A 16,433-nucleotide genomic window follows, 5' to 3' on the forward strand; every position below is an offset into this window, starting at 1 on the left:
ATGTCTAAACATTGCGAAAAATATTGACTTAGCAAGAAGTAAACTGTTTTTCACTGGTCCTTTGGCATTTCTTGATGTTTCTGTGCTGCAGAATAAACCCGTGTTTATCTTGAAATCCGGTTTGGTTCTGAGTCAAACTGGTCTTGATTTTAACTTTGGAAAATAAATCCATTAACACATCTCCTGTGGGTACCTTGCTCATAGTTGGCTGCAGTTTATGGCAAGGATTTCTTTGTTTTGTTTTGAAGGGCTTGTTTTGTATCTTCTGTAGCATTTTTTTTGTGGTGCATAGTACTGAGATCCTCCCCATTTCCTGGAGCTGCAGACTGAGTGTCAACCACCACCACCACCACTGCTGGGCAGGGTGGATGAGTTAGCCCCATGGCTGTGGTCTTTGTAGGATGCAGGCATCAGTAGGATCTCTGCATCACTCTGGTGGGGTTAAGCAAAGCCTAGGACTTGTGTTGTCCCAGAAAGCAACGAAATTCATAGGGGATGCTCCAGTGCAGTGCTCTTGATGTCATCTTACCCCAGTTCAAAGTTTGAGACTGCCCTGTCCCTGCTTTTGGGGAGGTGGGCAGGTATCTAGCTGAAAACAATCAATCCTGGCTGACATGGATTAGGGAAAGGTTCAAGTGGGAAGGAGACTGTGTGAGCAAATTGACATATGAACGTACTTAGGAAAACAAGTCTGTCTTCCTTCTGAAGGAAGAAAATAGTTTTCTCAGTGTGTGCGTTGGGACTTTCCACGGTTCACCAAGTGAGAGTTTTGTTAGATTGGGCTGAGGCTTGCCTTTCTCCATTAGTGTGCATCCGTGTCCCTCGGGGGTGTGTTTGAGAGCTGTTGGTGGATGAGACAATTCCTGACATGGTGGGACTTGTAAATCCTCAGCCTGGTTCCTGCAGTTGTAATTACTTTCTCATAGTAGGGGAGTTAGCATAAGGCCAAGAGAAAGGGATTTAAGCCAGGGTTTACGACTGGTGTCTTGGAAAAATGAAGAGGATTTTTGATTTTGTAGTTGATGCTGTGGTGACAAAATTGAAGCATTGGATTTAATAGCTGACTCAATTAAGTTTCTTAGCATGTATCTTCCCACCTTTTACACTGGGTTTTAGCCGCAGCTGATGAAGTACCAATCTCACTTGACCATACTGTAAATTGCATTTAGCAAAATTTTTGCCTACACATTATTCTCAATATACTGTTGATGTTAGTGCGCAATGCATACTGCTGTTCCATTACTGGTATACAAGGTACTATTCATTGGAAAGTTAATGCCTCAGTCCAGCATTGCATCTAAATAGAAGAACCTTTCTCCTTTTCCATAATTAATGAAGAAGCATTTGAAAGCCCTGCTGCCGAAGCTGGGCTTAGCGGTGCAGCACGGATGTCAGGCTAGGGCTTCTTGGAGCTACAGGATGCAGTCTGAGGTGGAAGATGCCCTTCATCCTCGTAGGCTGTATCCAGACAGCCTGTAGATTTGCAGAGGAAAACGGTTGCTGCTGAGAATCTGGTGTCTGCATGACACATCTTACAGGGAAGGTTATCCTGGAGTAGCTGTTCCTGCAGGCTGAGCACCCATCAGTTGTTGGGGTGTGTTACGTATGCCCCTGCAGCCTCCTCGGGTTTAGGTTCATCTTGGTAGTATTGGGTTTGTGCACTCCACAAGCTCTCTGCAGTCTGAACCAAAGCGTGGTAAATGGGGACAACTTGGATATTCACTTTCAAAGTACTCTTACGCTCAGAGCAGAAATGCTAATGGGCATTAAATAGTTGAATGCAGGTCTTATAGTAGTGATTTTGGTGCCTGGAGCCAAATCTGTAGAAGCATGGTAGGTTGTTGTCAATGCCAGCAATGTTGGCCTGACTTAGGTTGCCTATGGTCTTTGGTTGGAGTGTGGCTCCGTGGGGACATTCAGAGCTTCTTGGTGCTTGTCAGAAGTGTTGGACTTCCTGCGCTGGAGGCCTGTGCCTTGTTACAGCTCCCCCAACATTGCTTTATTTCAGTACGTGTTTTTTCTGTGTATATGAATTAGGAGTAATCCAGCAGGTCCTACGGAAACATGCTAGCTGTGGAGAGGATCATATTATCCAGCTGCCAAATTCTGAATGATGGTGCTGGGATGAAGGGGGGGATGGCAGAGTGTGGGCTGAGGAAAATGGCTGCAGCCAGTGGGAGCAACGTTCGGAAGAGGAGGATCAGGGACAGGTACTCAGAAAGAGTAAGACAAAACTTCCATACCCGACCTGTGTCCAAGGACATAAACCTTGCAGGGGAGCTGCACCTGAGCTGCTCACACGTTGAAGCTGCTGCACACCACTGTTTGGCCATGCCAGCAGGTCCATACGCAGGAATGGTGCAATTGCTGAAATGGGACCACGGCTGGAAACCCTGCCCCATGATTTCATTAAACACCCTCGTCCTGCAGTTCAGGGAGCCCCACTGTGCCCTCACTTCACTTTTTGCAAAGGCAAAATAGCTTGAGCCTTTGCTTCAGCTTAACCAAGTTTAATAAAACTTGATTCTGCATGTCCTTTTTCCTAAATTTTATCTCTTTCAGCCTGCATGGTTGTAGGCAGCAGCAGTCTGTGCTGCTGCCTGTGGCTGGAGCTGGAGCTTAGAGAGGAGAAATGCCCCAGCGGGTCTGTTTGACTGCAAATGGTGTCACTGGCTGCGGCACATGGCCGTTTTGTGCTCTAGGGAGAGGAGCACGTGTGGTGCCTTATTCTGAGATGTAATGCTCACTTCGTAGTTCACCCCGAAACTTAAAAATACATATATATATATATATATATAAAAGTATGCCTCTCTATATATGTCGGTCTTATTTTTAATTACCAGCCCAGGAAAACCGCTCTGAAAGCTGAAAGACAGGCTTTGCATTTTTGGCTTGACGACTTGTCTGTGGACTGGGTGGTCGTGGAGTGGGGTAGGAGCTGGGGTGGAGTGCCGCGTCTCTCTGCAGCGTGACTGGGAGAGGGAAGTAGAAAATGCTTTGGTTTTGTCTGTTTTAATTCCCTGTGCTAAGCCTAGGTAAAACACCGAAGGAGACATTTTGCCATATAAAAAGGTGGAAAGTGGGAAGATTCATTTGTCGAAATGTAACAGGGCTGTAGCAGTGCACCTGTGCACTGATGCTGTTTCAGGGGGGTATCCTGGTCCAGGTAATGATGGCAGCATCTTTCTTGCAGGCCCAAACACAAAGATGGAGTGTCAGAAAATTATGAATTTTGGAAACCAGCTTCTTCGCCGGAAAAATGTGGACTGCACTCGAGAAGACAGTCGGCTTTCGCGATGCCTCAACACATTTGACTTAGTGGCTCTGGGTGTAGGCAGCACTTTGGGTGCAGGTGTCTATGTACTGGCTGGAGCCGTGGCACGGGAAAACGCGGGACCTGCTATCGTTATCTCCTTCTTGATTGCTGCCTTGGCTTCAGTGCTGGCCGGACTCTGCTATGGAGAATTCGGTGCTCGAGTTCCTAAGACGGGATCAGCTTATCTCTACAGCTACGTGACTGTGGGCGAGCTGTGGGCTTTCATCACAGGATGGAATTTAATCCTCTCCTATGTTATCGGTAAGTATGGTGGGTGCGCTGCGAGACCCTAGCTTTAGTCCAGGATGGCAGCCTAATTTGTAAGATGCTGCACTCTTGCACTCACCGAGGATTTCAGGACTCATCTGAGGGGTGCGTTGTGGGTGGCTCCTGTCAGCCAGCGAGGTGAGTGGTGTGCTGTGGGCTGAGAGTTTGTCCTGAAGCTGAATTATTGCTGCGTGACCTCCTCTGAATCTCCACATCATCCCTTTGGCATCCTCTGGCTGCTGCACGCAAAAGCGTGTCCCCTCTGCCGAGAAAGAAGCTGCTGACTGAAGGATGCTTTTACACAGCCACATCTGTATTCCCGGCTGATCAAGGATTAATTCCCAGTCTCTTTGGGACCTGTTTAAAGTATCTGGAGATTGGAGTTTTGTCTTGTGAATGGCTGCAGGATTAAGCCTAGGGTGATCTGCAGGTTCACAGTCTCTGAAACATCCAAACTAAATCCCTTCTAAGCCCTTGACTCCCACTCGGAGAGGCCTTGGATCAAGCTCAGAGCATGCAGTGTACAACTCAGCTGATAGGTTAAAACTAAGCCACATTTGCTAATTAAGGATTCATGTCTTTTCAAGCACATTCTGGGCATGCTGCTTGTCATCATGCCTGTAATTAAGGCTGCAACCAACGTGCCAGTTGAGAGCGAAGACTTAATAGTTAAAATGAAAACCGATGTTATGCTAAATTATTAAAGGTTGTTTTTTTTTAAAATGCATTTTATGGGATGTGTGTTACCTTGGAGATTAGTTCCTATGGTGCTGGGGAGGGTAAGATCGTATCATGAACGATATAGTGACGTAGCAGCTGCTTGTCTGAGATGGTACTGACTCTGCTTTGTGTGCTACCTGAAACCTCTCCCTCCTCTTTCTCCTCCCCCCCTCTTTTTTTTTTTTAATAAGAAATGAGAGGATGAAAAGCCAGAGCCAATTAAACTCATCTCCTTAGGAAATCTGAGTCCTGCGGTTCTTTTATGAATCAGGTTCACTGCAAGGAGGGGATAAAAATAGTTTTTTAAAAAAAGTAAGCATATAATTTCCTCCAGACTTCTAAAATGGATTCTGCTTAGGCTGCACATAGAAAAATTGAACAGACTTCCTGGTGATTTATCTTCTGTTCCAGAAAGGTAATGATAAATAGTCTCCTCCACGCTCCTCATCTAGTTAGTGATGTGGCCCTTCCCACCATGATACTGGACCACCAAAATGACTGACATAGCTGCGGATGCTGTCCCAAAACCTGATTCTGCAAATGTACGATGAAAAGATTTACATACTGAATGTTACACTCCCAGGATCTGGGGTGAGGCTGGTATTTCTGAGATTTATTTTTTTTTTTTGTCCTCATAATGGCTTTTTGAACCACTGCCTCAGTTTTTACTTCAGCGTTGGCTGCTCAGTGTATTATCACAAGGCAGAAAATTCAGTAAAAAATAAGTAGATACTATCCACAAATGGGTTCAAACACCGTTTTATTACTTTTAATTCACTCCTGTGACAAAAATGCGTATTTGCAACTGGCTTACTCATAATTTGGGAGGAAGGGTGGCTAAGCTGGAAAAACTACTTGGGGAGGATGTAAGCTGTAGCAAGTCTCTCTTCCTTATCTTACCCAGCCTTTCTCCCCGTGCTAATTGCCCCTCTTGTCAGCAAGGACAACTCCCAGCAGCTTCAGGGGTGTGGAGGAGAAAGATACTTTGGCACACGCTGCAGTTCAGAGCCGGGGGGGTTGAGAGGGGCAGAAGGCCAATTTTTTTCTCAGTTGTGTGGCAGAAGATGCAAAGCAGTGCCACTGAAACCAGGCGGGGTGGTGGGAGCTTGCATCTGTCAGGGGGGTGGGCCCACTTGGTGTTTTCACACTGAGGTTCTCAGACATCCGTTCAGAAAGTCCTGTGGGGGTGGAAAAAGAAATCCTGGGTTTCCGGGATGGGTGGCCAACAGCTCGTAATTAATTGAAGTGACTTGGCTTGGGGGAAGACTGGTGTGGGGTCTTGGAGGTGGGTGACAAGCAAAAATGTGTGTGCATCTGATCAGACGTGGTCTAGACAGTAGAAAGAAGGTGTCCAGGACCAGGATCTGGTGTGAACTTTCTTCTGGGCTTGGGGAACTGTGCGGATTGTGGGAGGCATTTTGGGAACTGGAAGCCGGTGGGAGCTGGTAATTATAATGATTAACAGCATCCCTGGCGAGTAGCTGCTGCTGGGGTTTCCTGGGGCACGTGGTGACCTCCTTAGCCTGTACCTGTTCCTGCAGTGAGCCCTGCACCTGAGCTCAGTGGCTCTCCTGGGAGAGGACAGGTCGTGCTGACCCAGAAATCATAAGTTCTGGATACAAGCCAAATGTCTTTGCACTGTGCACTCTAGCAACAGTAAGATATTATCCAGGTGTTTGCCATGTTGGAAGAATGTCAGATTTCCCCCCACTCCCTCAAGGCTGTTGGTTACAGAAAGTTCAGGATAAACAGCTGATAGTTACATGGAAGGAGCATCCAAGCAACTGGCATCTAATGTAACGCATGCAGGAGCTGGTTGTTCCTGTCCTAGAACATGAAATATTAGAGCCAGGAGAAAAAAAATAGCACTGAAGAAAGTCTCTTCCCTCAAATCATGCCAAAGTTAGGCTGAAAAATTGTAATGTGGTATAGAATAACTTTTGGAGTTTTTTAAGATTAAATTGATGGCACTGATGTCCCACCTCCTCAAACGCATTCACACTGTGCACTTCGCTGTCTCAGTGAACAGAAGAGTCTCCAAACAGGTCTGTTCTGCAACTTACTTTTATACCCTTGCGAAGCTGGATGGGGGCGGTGAGTGTTCCCAGCTTTGCCGCAGGTGCTGCCCGCCGCTGCTGCTGCAGCAGGATTAGCTGCGGGTGAGCAGGGACGTTGTTTGACACGATGGCAGGTGCGGAGCTGGGACATGAACACCTGCCCGCAGGTGAGTGTGTCAGGACAAACTGTTCCAGGGTTCCTGACGGTGTCCTCTGAGGAACTGCTCTGCAAAAACCGAAACCAAACCAACCTCTTTTTTCACCTAGGTAATTATGTACTGTAGTAATTATATCATGCAATTAGATGTTGTTATATATAGTGTACAGTATTAAGACATCGGGAGTGTAATGATAGCCACTTTAACGCAGGAGAGAGAGAAGTTGGCTGTTACCCAAACCTACTTCTTTTGCGCAATGCTGTCACTGTCTGGTGGTAGCTCTTCGTTGTTACTATTTCACTTCTCTGAAATGACTCTTCTGGCCCAGACAATGTCCTGGACTTGGTTATCCCGAGACCTCAGGTTCAATCCTCTCCCCGGCAAGCCATCTGTGGTTTGGTGCTCTCGGGAACTGTAGCAAACAGCGGCCCCAGAGGGGGAAGCCGCAGCACTTGCTGCAGGCAGGAGTCACGCTGCTTGCTGGGATCATCACCAGCGTCCTGCAAAAAGCTAACTTACGCTCAGGTAACATGTAAATTATATCCGAGTCTTTGTCCCACTTGGATGCTCCAGCACTGGAGGTCAGAGCAGACCTGCATGTAGCTGGAGTGCAGAGCTTGCAGAGCTGGGTGAGCGTTGTGGTCCAGGCTCTGGTGCTCCAGCTCTGTGCTGCCGCAGGCCAGCTGGCTTCTGTAAGGTCCCTCTGCCTGGGCTGCAGTCACCCAGCCAGGGCTGCCCGGGGCTTCTGCCAGCGTGACGCTCAGACCTCTCTAGTAGCAGAAGTTATCAGCTTTGGGGGAAGTTTAGGCTGCTGGAGGTGTAAGAAAAGGTCAGTCTAGGCAGTATCTAAGGCAAAGTTGAGGTTTACTAAGAAACCAAACCACTATAAGGATTTTTTTTATCTTGTCAGCTGAGCATGACCCTGAGACCCGCCACCTGTGTGTGTTAGCAGCAGAGCAGGTGCCAGGCATGGTACAAGCTACAGGCTGGAACTGCAGAGGAAAGGCTGCTCCCAGGACCCGGGAAGCACATGCGAGGTTGCTTTGAGGCCCTCCATGGCCAAAAGCCATGCAAGGTGCCCACTGTTTGGAATGCGTGCCAGCCACGAAGGGTGATCTGTATCCTTTCTGTCCTCTGGCAGGAACCTCAAGCGTGGCCAGAGCCTGGAGCGCGACATTTGATGAAATCATAGGCCAGCACATTGAAAAATTTTGTAAAAAATACATGACGATGGATGTTCCCGGAGTGCTAGCAAAATACCCAGACATCTTCGCCGTGGTGATAATCATCATCCTAACAGGTAAAACCTTGGAGGGGTTTCTGAGTCTTGGACCTCCTTCTTCTGTAATGCCATTGTTTGCTTTTGGACTAGGCACAAAGTCCTCATTTATTTTGGACAACATATTAAAGACTCTTTCTTTGCTACAAGTGTTGGATTGACCTATATAGCTGCTGTGGAGTTAGCACAGGACGTAGCCTGTTTACAAGGTTTTTAATTAGAGGGGAGAAGTCTTGATATTTTTTGAGCCACTTTTAAAACCTTCAATCAAATTTTATATAAGGAAGGGAAAAAAAGATGACTTGTTATCCTCAATCAGGTATGGAAGTTTAATCCTTCCCTCCACAAACCCTATTACACAAGAATTTCATTCTGTTGCTCTATCACACTTATTCCTCCTTTTATAATCTGCCAGATTATGTTGCCTTGAGCGAAGGAAGTGAGAAGGAAAATATGGGACCTAGTAACAACCTCATGTACTACTGTTTTGGGGTTTTTTTTTTAAAATGTGTATGGACTTCAGTTTGCAGCAGTGAATGCAAGACTCCAGAGGAATAAATCATAGAATCACAGAATGGTTTGGGTTGGAAGGGACCTCAAAGACCATCTAGTTCCAACCCCCCTGCCATGGGCAGGGACACCCTCCACTAGACCAGCTTGCCCAAAGCCCCATCCAACCTGGCCTTGAACACTTCCAGGGAGGGGGCATCCACAACTTCTCTGGGCATCCTGTTCCAGTGCCTCACTACCATCACAGTGAAGAATGTTTTCATTATATCTGATCTAAATCTACCCTCTTCTATTTTAAACCCATTACCCCTTGATAAAGAGTCCCTCTCCAGCTTTCCTGTAGGCCCCCTTTAGCTACTGGAAGGCTGATAAATGTGTGATAAACAGTCAGGTCCTCTTTTTTTCCTAAAAATATGCCAAGGCTTTGATCAGAATTTGGAAAAGTTTTGAAAATTTGTAAAATTTAAATCCATCTGAACTTTTATCTCTGCTCCAACTGGATCTTGCAAAGCATTGCCAAATTTGGGCAAATTTTAAAAATTAATGCTTCTCATGTACCCCTCTGTGGTTTCCAGAGTGCAGAAGCTGCAGTGTCACCCCAACAAGGTTATCCCGACATTTCCCACTGATCAGGATGGCCGCCTCACAGTATGAGCTGTGCTCATGGGGACAGGCTTCATAAGCAAGGGATGCTTTGGCGTCTGGGTTTGCATTTGGATCTAGAACTATGGAACTATATTGAGGACTGCTGAAGTCAATAGCAGCTCTCTGTTTTCAGGACGACATCTGGATGGGAGAAGATTTTCCTCTTTGTTCATCTATATGTGATAGGAATTGCTCTAGTTTTAAATCAGAATCTGGTCTTTCACCTCACATACAATTTACATAATTTAGGACTCCTTACTTCAGCACTACCGAGATGTGAAACTATACAGGTTACTGATGGCTTTATTCCCCTGCATGGAGCAAATTCCCTGGATTTTAATAAAAAATACAAACCATTCTTTTCTATAAAAAGCTGCTGAATGAGCAGCTTTAGTCCCAAATGTGAATGCTACAACTTTATTTCTGCTTGGACCATCTTGAGCTTCAGATTTCTACAAGGTACCTTACAAGTTTTTCCTGGGCAGGTATGCAGTTTTATTAAACATTTCCCTGTTGTGTCAGCTTATTTCCTATTTTAAAAGAAGGAAAGGTGAGTGCACAGGTTGCTCCTCTCTCTTTGAAGTGCCTTGGAGTAGCAGTGAGGACATCCCGTCGTGCTTCTCCCTCAGACCAGTGTGAAATATTTTATCTTCTCTCTCAGCCACCTTTTTAGATTTGAGTTAAAGGTTTGGGTTCCTGAAAATCAGGCACCTGGAGAGCAAATGCAAGTTACCAGAGCTTGTTCTTCTGAGAAGCCCAGCTATGCCTCAGCAAGATGCTGTTTGCCAAAGCCTGTAAACATGCTCTTCTGCAGATGGATGCTCTTAAGACCACAGGCTGAAATCCCACTCTGGCTGAACTCACTGCCAAATCTCCCGCTGATTTAAATGGGAGCAGGATTCCCAAGATGCCACCTTCTTCTGTGTCTTCAGCACTAGAAGTAGCTGCCATCCTGGATTCAGTCCCTGCTCATATTTTCCCCTGCTTCTAAGGTTAGTTGAATGTGGTTCATAACTTCTGCAGGTGGCCAAGACCTCTAAGACAACCATCTGGTCTGCTTTCTCCGGGTCTCTGAGTGGAGTTTGTGGCTATGGCTAGGTGGCACAGTGCAGCGCCATGAGGTGACTAGAGCTGGCGTTGAGAGTTCTGGAAGCAGCTTAGCTGTGTTAGCAAAGCACTTTACCCCGGGGTGCGTGCCAAAAGGGCATGCTGGGTGGGAAGGTGTGTCACATCCCTTTCTAGTAATGTCTGGGCTGGAGTCCCTGTCCTCCTTCTGAGTGAGTTAATCCTGACCTACCTGAGCTCCTTGGCTTTGTGGAGAAATGAGGCATGCTAAGTTGGGCAGAGCACAGCATGAACACAGTTGGGCTACTTCTGCAAGCCCCCAGCGCCTGCTGCAGGTGGCAAAATACCTGACTGCCTATCTGCCTTTGTTTCCCCAGGGCTTTTAATTTTTGGTGTGAAGGAATCTGCCTTGGTGAACAAAGTGTTCACCTGCATCAACATCCTCGTCCTTGGCTTCGTCATGGTCTCCGGCTTCGTGAAAGGGTCTGTTAAAAACTGGCAGCTGAATGAACAGGACCTTTACAACATGAGCCACAGTGTTTATGGAGACAAGTAGGTTGGATCTTCTCTTCTCTGAAATGGATGCATTTTCAATGGCAAGTTTATAAACTTGCCATTGAAAACCAGTGAATGGGATGGCTCCCTCCTTTGCCAAACATATTGGAGGCAAAGGTGGTTTTGGTGGGCGATTGCTGAAAGCAGGCTGTGCGGATGGGCTGAAACTGGTAGGAGGTAGGCTGTGTCAGCATGTGCCCTGCTGCAGAACTGACTGTTTCCAGCCTTATGATCAGTATGGCATCCAAATTTGAGAGAAAAGCTTTTTTGACAGCCTCCTACTCAAGGCTACGCCAGGCTGGCTGTGGTGCCTATATGAAGCCATGGCCAAGTATAGCTCTGTGGTTTCTTTGGATGCTTGGGTAATATCCTTGAGGCACTGTTGTACCTTTTGGAGACCTTGTCCCAAACGCTTCAGTAAAATGAAGGCAAGTTGCAGATTATTTTAATACATTGCAGCAAGCATATCACAAATACATTTTTAATGACATTTTGCTACTTGGCCAAAATCCTCTCTTCCTATACAAGACCAAAATTAAGGAGCTTGCAGGGTTGCCAGTGATACAAGGCTGTTCATTTTTGCTTGAGAATGTGCAACACAGGATGAGGGTCTTTAAATATCTCCACATACATTAACTCAGTCCTGGCTTGCTATCTAAACCTTTTATGCTGGCCTGCAAGGAGGCACAGTTTGGCACAAACTGGAGAGATTCGTAAATGTTGCATGGGTCAAGTTTGGCTTGTGTACAAGCTGCTTATTGAGTCTCTGCAAAATTCAGCCTGCTGCGAACAAATTGCTTCTATAGGAAAGGTTTCCCCTCCTTCCCTACTGCTATTCCCATGCAAGGAGCAATTAGCGCAATAGCTTCAAAGTGTAACTGTAGCTCTTTGACCCATGGCACTTACTATTTTTGCAAAATCTGTCTGGAGTTTACTTTAATTTGTCATTATTACCAGAGTAATCCACATTTGGGTTGTGCTATTTCTGCAAATAACAGGCCAGTTTTCATCTAAGTCTCAACAGAGCTTCTGCGACAGAGTTCAGATGCTTACACCTGATAAGACTTGCAGATTTGGGAATTACTTTAATTTAATTGCCTTAATTCATGTTTACAAAGGCTTTTCCCTGAAAAAGTGACCTAAGTCACTTCAGCTGAAGGGTATGTTATACATGACTCAACACAGGCACATAGATGTGGAGTCTTGATCCAGGGTGTGCTGGGATCAGTAGGCGTCCGTCTGTTGACGTTAATGAACGTTGGATGAGGCTCAGCAAAGCATTTCCTGCGTCAGGGATGCAGGCTCCTCTCCTCCTTCAGGGTTGCAAGCACGGTTTGGGTATGAGCTTGGCACAGGGAATTTTGAAGCTGAGAATGAAGGATTAGTCAGATTTTAGACAGTCATGGCACCCTGCATTGCTCTCTGATGTCTACTCACCTACACTTCATCTGAGTCCGTCTTAGGTGAAAAGTGGATGGTTTACATGTTTCTCAGCCTTCAGTTTTCAGAATTAGATGTTGTACTTTTTCAAACGCTTATGTTTAAACGAATATGTGTATTTACACACATGCAGTGATATTAGGAGAGGAATCTTAATATTCATGCTATTTTCTCCCTGTCTTAGCCAAGACATTTTTATCCACCCAAGAAAACAGGTGGTGGGAGTAAACCATGAACCATTTTTATTCCTTGCATTCCCCAGGCTGTTGCAGGCCAGTCCAAAGCTCAGTGGTGTGTAGGGCTTAGCATTTTGCCTGATATTTGTGTGCTGGTGTGTAAAAGGAAGATCGTGTTCCTTCAAACTCCAGCTTTGTATTTTGCTACGAGCTGTATGAATAGTTTTGTTACTCCCACCTAGGCAGGATGACTTCTAACCCAGCATCATGCTTTTTAGTCAAACACAGGGAGAAAAGCTCTATGGTGTTGGAGGGTTTATGCCCTATGGATGGAAAGGAGTCCTCTCAGGGGCAGCCACGTGTTTTTATGCTTTCGTGGGATTTGACTGTATCGCTACTACAGGTAAGAGGGAAGATGTCTTCATTCTGGTTATGAACCTGGTTGCTGGTAGATTGGCTTTCAGTAGTATTGTGTAGCACAGATGATGAGTAATTCACGGCACTGCATTCATCATTCCTCTGAATCTCAGCCCAAAATATGCTTTTGGCTCAGCTGCTAATACTCAAAGTGCTGAATATGTCCAAGTCTCTGGGTGCTTTAGTATTGAATTCTAGCTGCTGTTGCAGGCAACTGGACCATATAACCCACAAAACAAGCTTTCTCCCTTCTTTACCTGCAGGGCTTAGTCACATGTTTGGTGATGCTACTAGCCAGGTCAGACTCCACAGAAAACACAGCTGGCTTTAACAGTTAGGCAAAGAGGGACGGCCGAGGTTCAGATGCTTTGTATGACTGGTGAAGTTTGAACTTCTAACTCCAGATGGTGCTTTAATCAACAGGTTATTCTGGAGTAGGGTTCTTCAGTGCCTTCAGCTGAAAATGCTCCACTGGCTTGGAGTATTTAAAGAGCCAGAGAGAGAGGGAACCTCTAGGGAGTCATGTACAGCCTAAAACTGTGCCTCAAAATAAGGGGGAATTTTTACCTCCAAAGGTTCAGAGATCTCCTGAGAGACAAGCCATCAGCATTGTCATATTTCTCCTGGCAAAGAAGAATCTCAGTTCCTGGGAGAAAGGAAGGACTATCCTTAATTTCACATTTGGCAAGAACTGAGTTGCTTCAAAGCTGGAGGAGAGGGAGGAGGAGATCATCACAAAGATAGATAAAGCACTGCTGCCTCTTGTTCCTAGGCATTTGAGAATTGCTGGCTCCATAACTCTAGCCAGCCCTAGAGACCCTCCTTGGAGGAGAAACACATTCATCTGCCTTTGACTTAAAGGTGTATGGATCTCTGCTCATCTCTTCATCCTCCTGAAATGCCAAACCTCAGGAGCTCTTGCTTTCAGAGGAGAGCAGCTCTGGAGGACAGGGAAGGCTCAAAGCTGTTTCTTAATTAATCAGTGCTTGAATTTTGAGGTTTTTGTTTTACACATTCATCTGTCCTGATTTTGGCTGAGATCGAGTTAGTTTTCTTTCTAGTAGCCAGTGTAGTGCTGTGTTTTGAATTTAGTATGAGAATAATATTGATAACACGCTGATGTTTTTAGTTGTTGCTAGGTAGTTGTAGTGTTTACACTAAGTCAAGCCTTTTCAGCTTCCCATGCCCTGCCAGGTGCACAAGAAGCTGGGAGAGCACAGCCAGGAGAGCTGACCCAGACTGGCCTAAGGGATATTCCCCACCGTAGAACATCATGCTCCAGATAGAACTGGGGAAGCTAGCTGGGAGGTGGGATCATTGCTCAGAAACAGACTGGGCATTGGAGGGGGATTTTTGCCTCTGCCAGGTGGTGAGCAATTGCATTTGTGCATCACTTGTGCGTTTTGTTTTTTAGCAACAAGAACAACAATAATAATACCTCCACCATGTTCTTTTGTTATCCTGTTACACTGTCTTTATCTCAACCCACGAGTTGTTTTCCATTCTCCTCCCCATTCCACTGGTGGTGGAGTGTGAGTGAGCGGTTGTGTGGTGCTCAGTTGCTGGCTGGGGTTAAACCACAATGTTCTCCCAACTTGGTTGTCAAAAAGTTTCCATAAAAACTAGAGGGAGTACTTTTTTCAAGAGGGATTTTCAAAGATCTGTGTGATTTGCAGGTGCTGTGCAAAGTCTGCTTTTCCCTGGAACCGGGCACTTACAGTACCGTGTTCACTGTGTACTAGTTCCAGTGGAGATGGTAACTGAAGTGGTCATCCAAGGGTTTGCCCCTACAACTGCACAATAATTTCTTGTCCCATCATTTGTGATCATTGAACTCTTTGTGGGGTGCACTGTCAGTGAGATAGCAGGAGTAATTGGTGGTAAAAATAATCTTTTTTGGGAAAAGACTGGTTTTTAATCTAGATTGTTTCTGTGCCTGAGTTTACAAGGCCTCCACAAATGTTTGTCAGAAGGAGTGACAGGAGCAGCAGAAGTGGGAGCAAACAGGCTGTGTGGTATGGCAAGTGGATGGGGCAGGCCATCAGCAGTGTCATGGTCAAACAGCACCTCACTGCCCATGAAGCCTTTGAAAGCCCCAGCCAGCATGCCCTAGGTTGGAATAAAGTTCTTGATCATCTTTTAGCTGATATTTCAATTTCTTTCTTCTAGGTGAGGAGGTAAAAAACCCTCAGAAGGCTATTCCTATTGGCATCGTGGCATCTCTGCTCATCTGCTTCGTGGCTTATTTTGGCGTGTCAGCTGCCCTGACACTCATGATGCCTTACTACAAGCTGGATACCAATAGCCCTTTACCCATTGCCTTTAAATATGTGGGTTGGGATGGAGCTAATTACGCAGTGGCTGTTGGTTCCTTGTGTGCGCTTTCTACGAGGTGAGACATTGCTCTTCCTTAGTGTATCTCTCAAGGCAAACATGTATCTCCAGCTCCTTTAAAAAATGGTGCGTGTCAGGGCTTTATCTTCACTGTGTTCCCCTGGGTCAAGGGAGTAGAGACCAGGGATGTAATTCAGACTTCAAAAGGACCAGGATATCACCCTGTGATAGATTTCAGAGATGCGCATGACCACTGTCACTTCAGAAACTCCCATCTTAGCAGCAGACCCAGCAGGTGCATCTCTGAAATATAAATGGATTCAGTGGCTAAGTCATGGAGGCAACTCTGCAGTGCGAGCATGGTTTGCCCACGAGACATCCTGACCTGCTGGGTGGAGAGCAGGCTTGTGTCAGGTAGTGCAGGCTGCATCCTCTGTAGCATATGGGGCTTACCATATCCAGGGCCGTCTGTCTGCAGGTTGCCTGCAGGACAGCCATCTGGATGGGAGGCAGGGTGGGCTGGAGGCAAACTATGTCATGTTCTTCTGCACTCTAGAGACCTATTGTTTCAGATCAACTTAGACATACTCAGTTAGGTGAGCAACTCATAGAGGCTCATAGAAGTTGCAGCTATTTTGCTACCTGAAAGGCTGTCTTCATGCCCCGTGGCTAAGTTTAGGTATCCAAAATCTCAAGAGCTGCCCCTCAGTTGCCAGCTATCAGCAACATGAGTGTGCAGAGGGAGGCCTTGAAGGAGAAGCTGAAGTGAACGAAAGCCACCTGTTCTGTGTTTGTACTGCCATAAACTTGCTTTTGTTTTTGTGCCTGTGCTCAGCAGGAGGTGATACAAGTAGATTATTTCCCCCTTCTGTGTCCTTAGTCTCCTTGGCTCCATGTTTCCGATGCCTCGAATAATTTATGCTATGGCAGAAGATGGACTTCTCTTTAAATTTTTGGCTAAAGTCAATGAGAAGAGAAAAACTCCAGTAATTGCAACAGTGACATCAGGGGCCATTGCAGGTAAGATCCAAAGACTTACACGAGTGCGTGGAAAGGAGACATAAGCTCATCCTAGGGGCAGATAGTCCTGCCTGACTCTAGCCCACTTATTAATCAGATGTATTGCACAGCACAACTTGCCAGAGCGTGCCCTGGATTTCCAGGGCATGCCCTGGGTGGGGCTGGGTGAGCATGAATAGCTCGCTCTATGCCTCTCGCTCTATGCCTGTCCCTCTTTCTCAGAGCTCATTGCTGACATCCTGTCTTATGCCAAGAATTACCTTCATCTGCTCCCTGGGTGCTCTGGCAACCTTAAAAATAATTAACCCCCTGCAAGGTGGCAGCCAGTGGTGCCCCAGCATCCTTGTGGCTGTTGGCCTGGCTTGGCTGAAGACACCGCACTGCCTGTGGGTAGTAGCAGCTCAGCAGAAGACGCCAGAGCGGCCGGAGACAGGCAGATGGCCCCTGTGGCACAGGCGTTTGCTAATCAGTTAG

At 46.3% G+C, this 16,433-nt stretch overlaps 1 protein-coding gene across 5 annotated transcripts in view; it reads left to right on the forward strand.

Moving 5' to 3' along the window:
* SLC7A1 (solute carrier family 7 member 1) overlaps positions 1-16,433 on the forward strand; it is a 49,660-nt gene that overhangs the window by 19,040 nt on the left and 14,187 nt on the right. For all 5 annotated transcript variants that reach the window (XM_075742088.1, XM_075742087.1, XM_075742086.1 and 2 more), the window contains exons 2-7: positions 3,194-3,577; positions 7,660-7,818; positions 10,395-10,569; positions 12,467-12,591; positions 14,775-14,997; positions 15,820-15,959. In XM_075742088.1, coding sequence (XP_075598203.1) covers positions 3,208-3,577; positions 7,660-7,818; positions 10,395-10,569; positions 12,467-12,591; positions 14,775-14,997; positions 15,820-15,959 — 1,192 coding nt within the window. In that variant the 5' untranslated portion in view covers positions 3,194-3,207. The remainder of the gene's footprint in view (positions 1-3,193; positions 3,578-7,659; positions 7,819-10,394; positions 10,570-12,466; positions 12,592-14,774; positions 14,998-15,819; positions 15,960-16,433) is intronic.

The sequence above is a fragment of the Balearica regulorum genome, chromosome 1 (genome assembly GCF_011004875.1).
Source record: "Balearica regulorum gibbericeps isolate bBalReg1 chromosome 1, bBalReg1.pri, whole genome shotgun sequence".
In the NCBI taxonomy this organism is placed as follows: Eukaryota; Metazoa; Chordata; class Aves; order Gruiformes; family Gruidae; genus Balearica; species Balearica regulorum.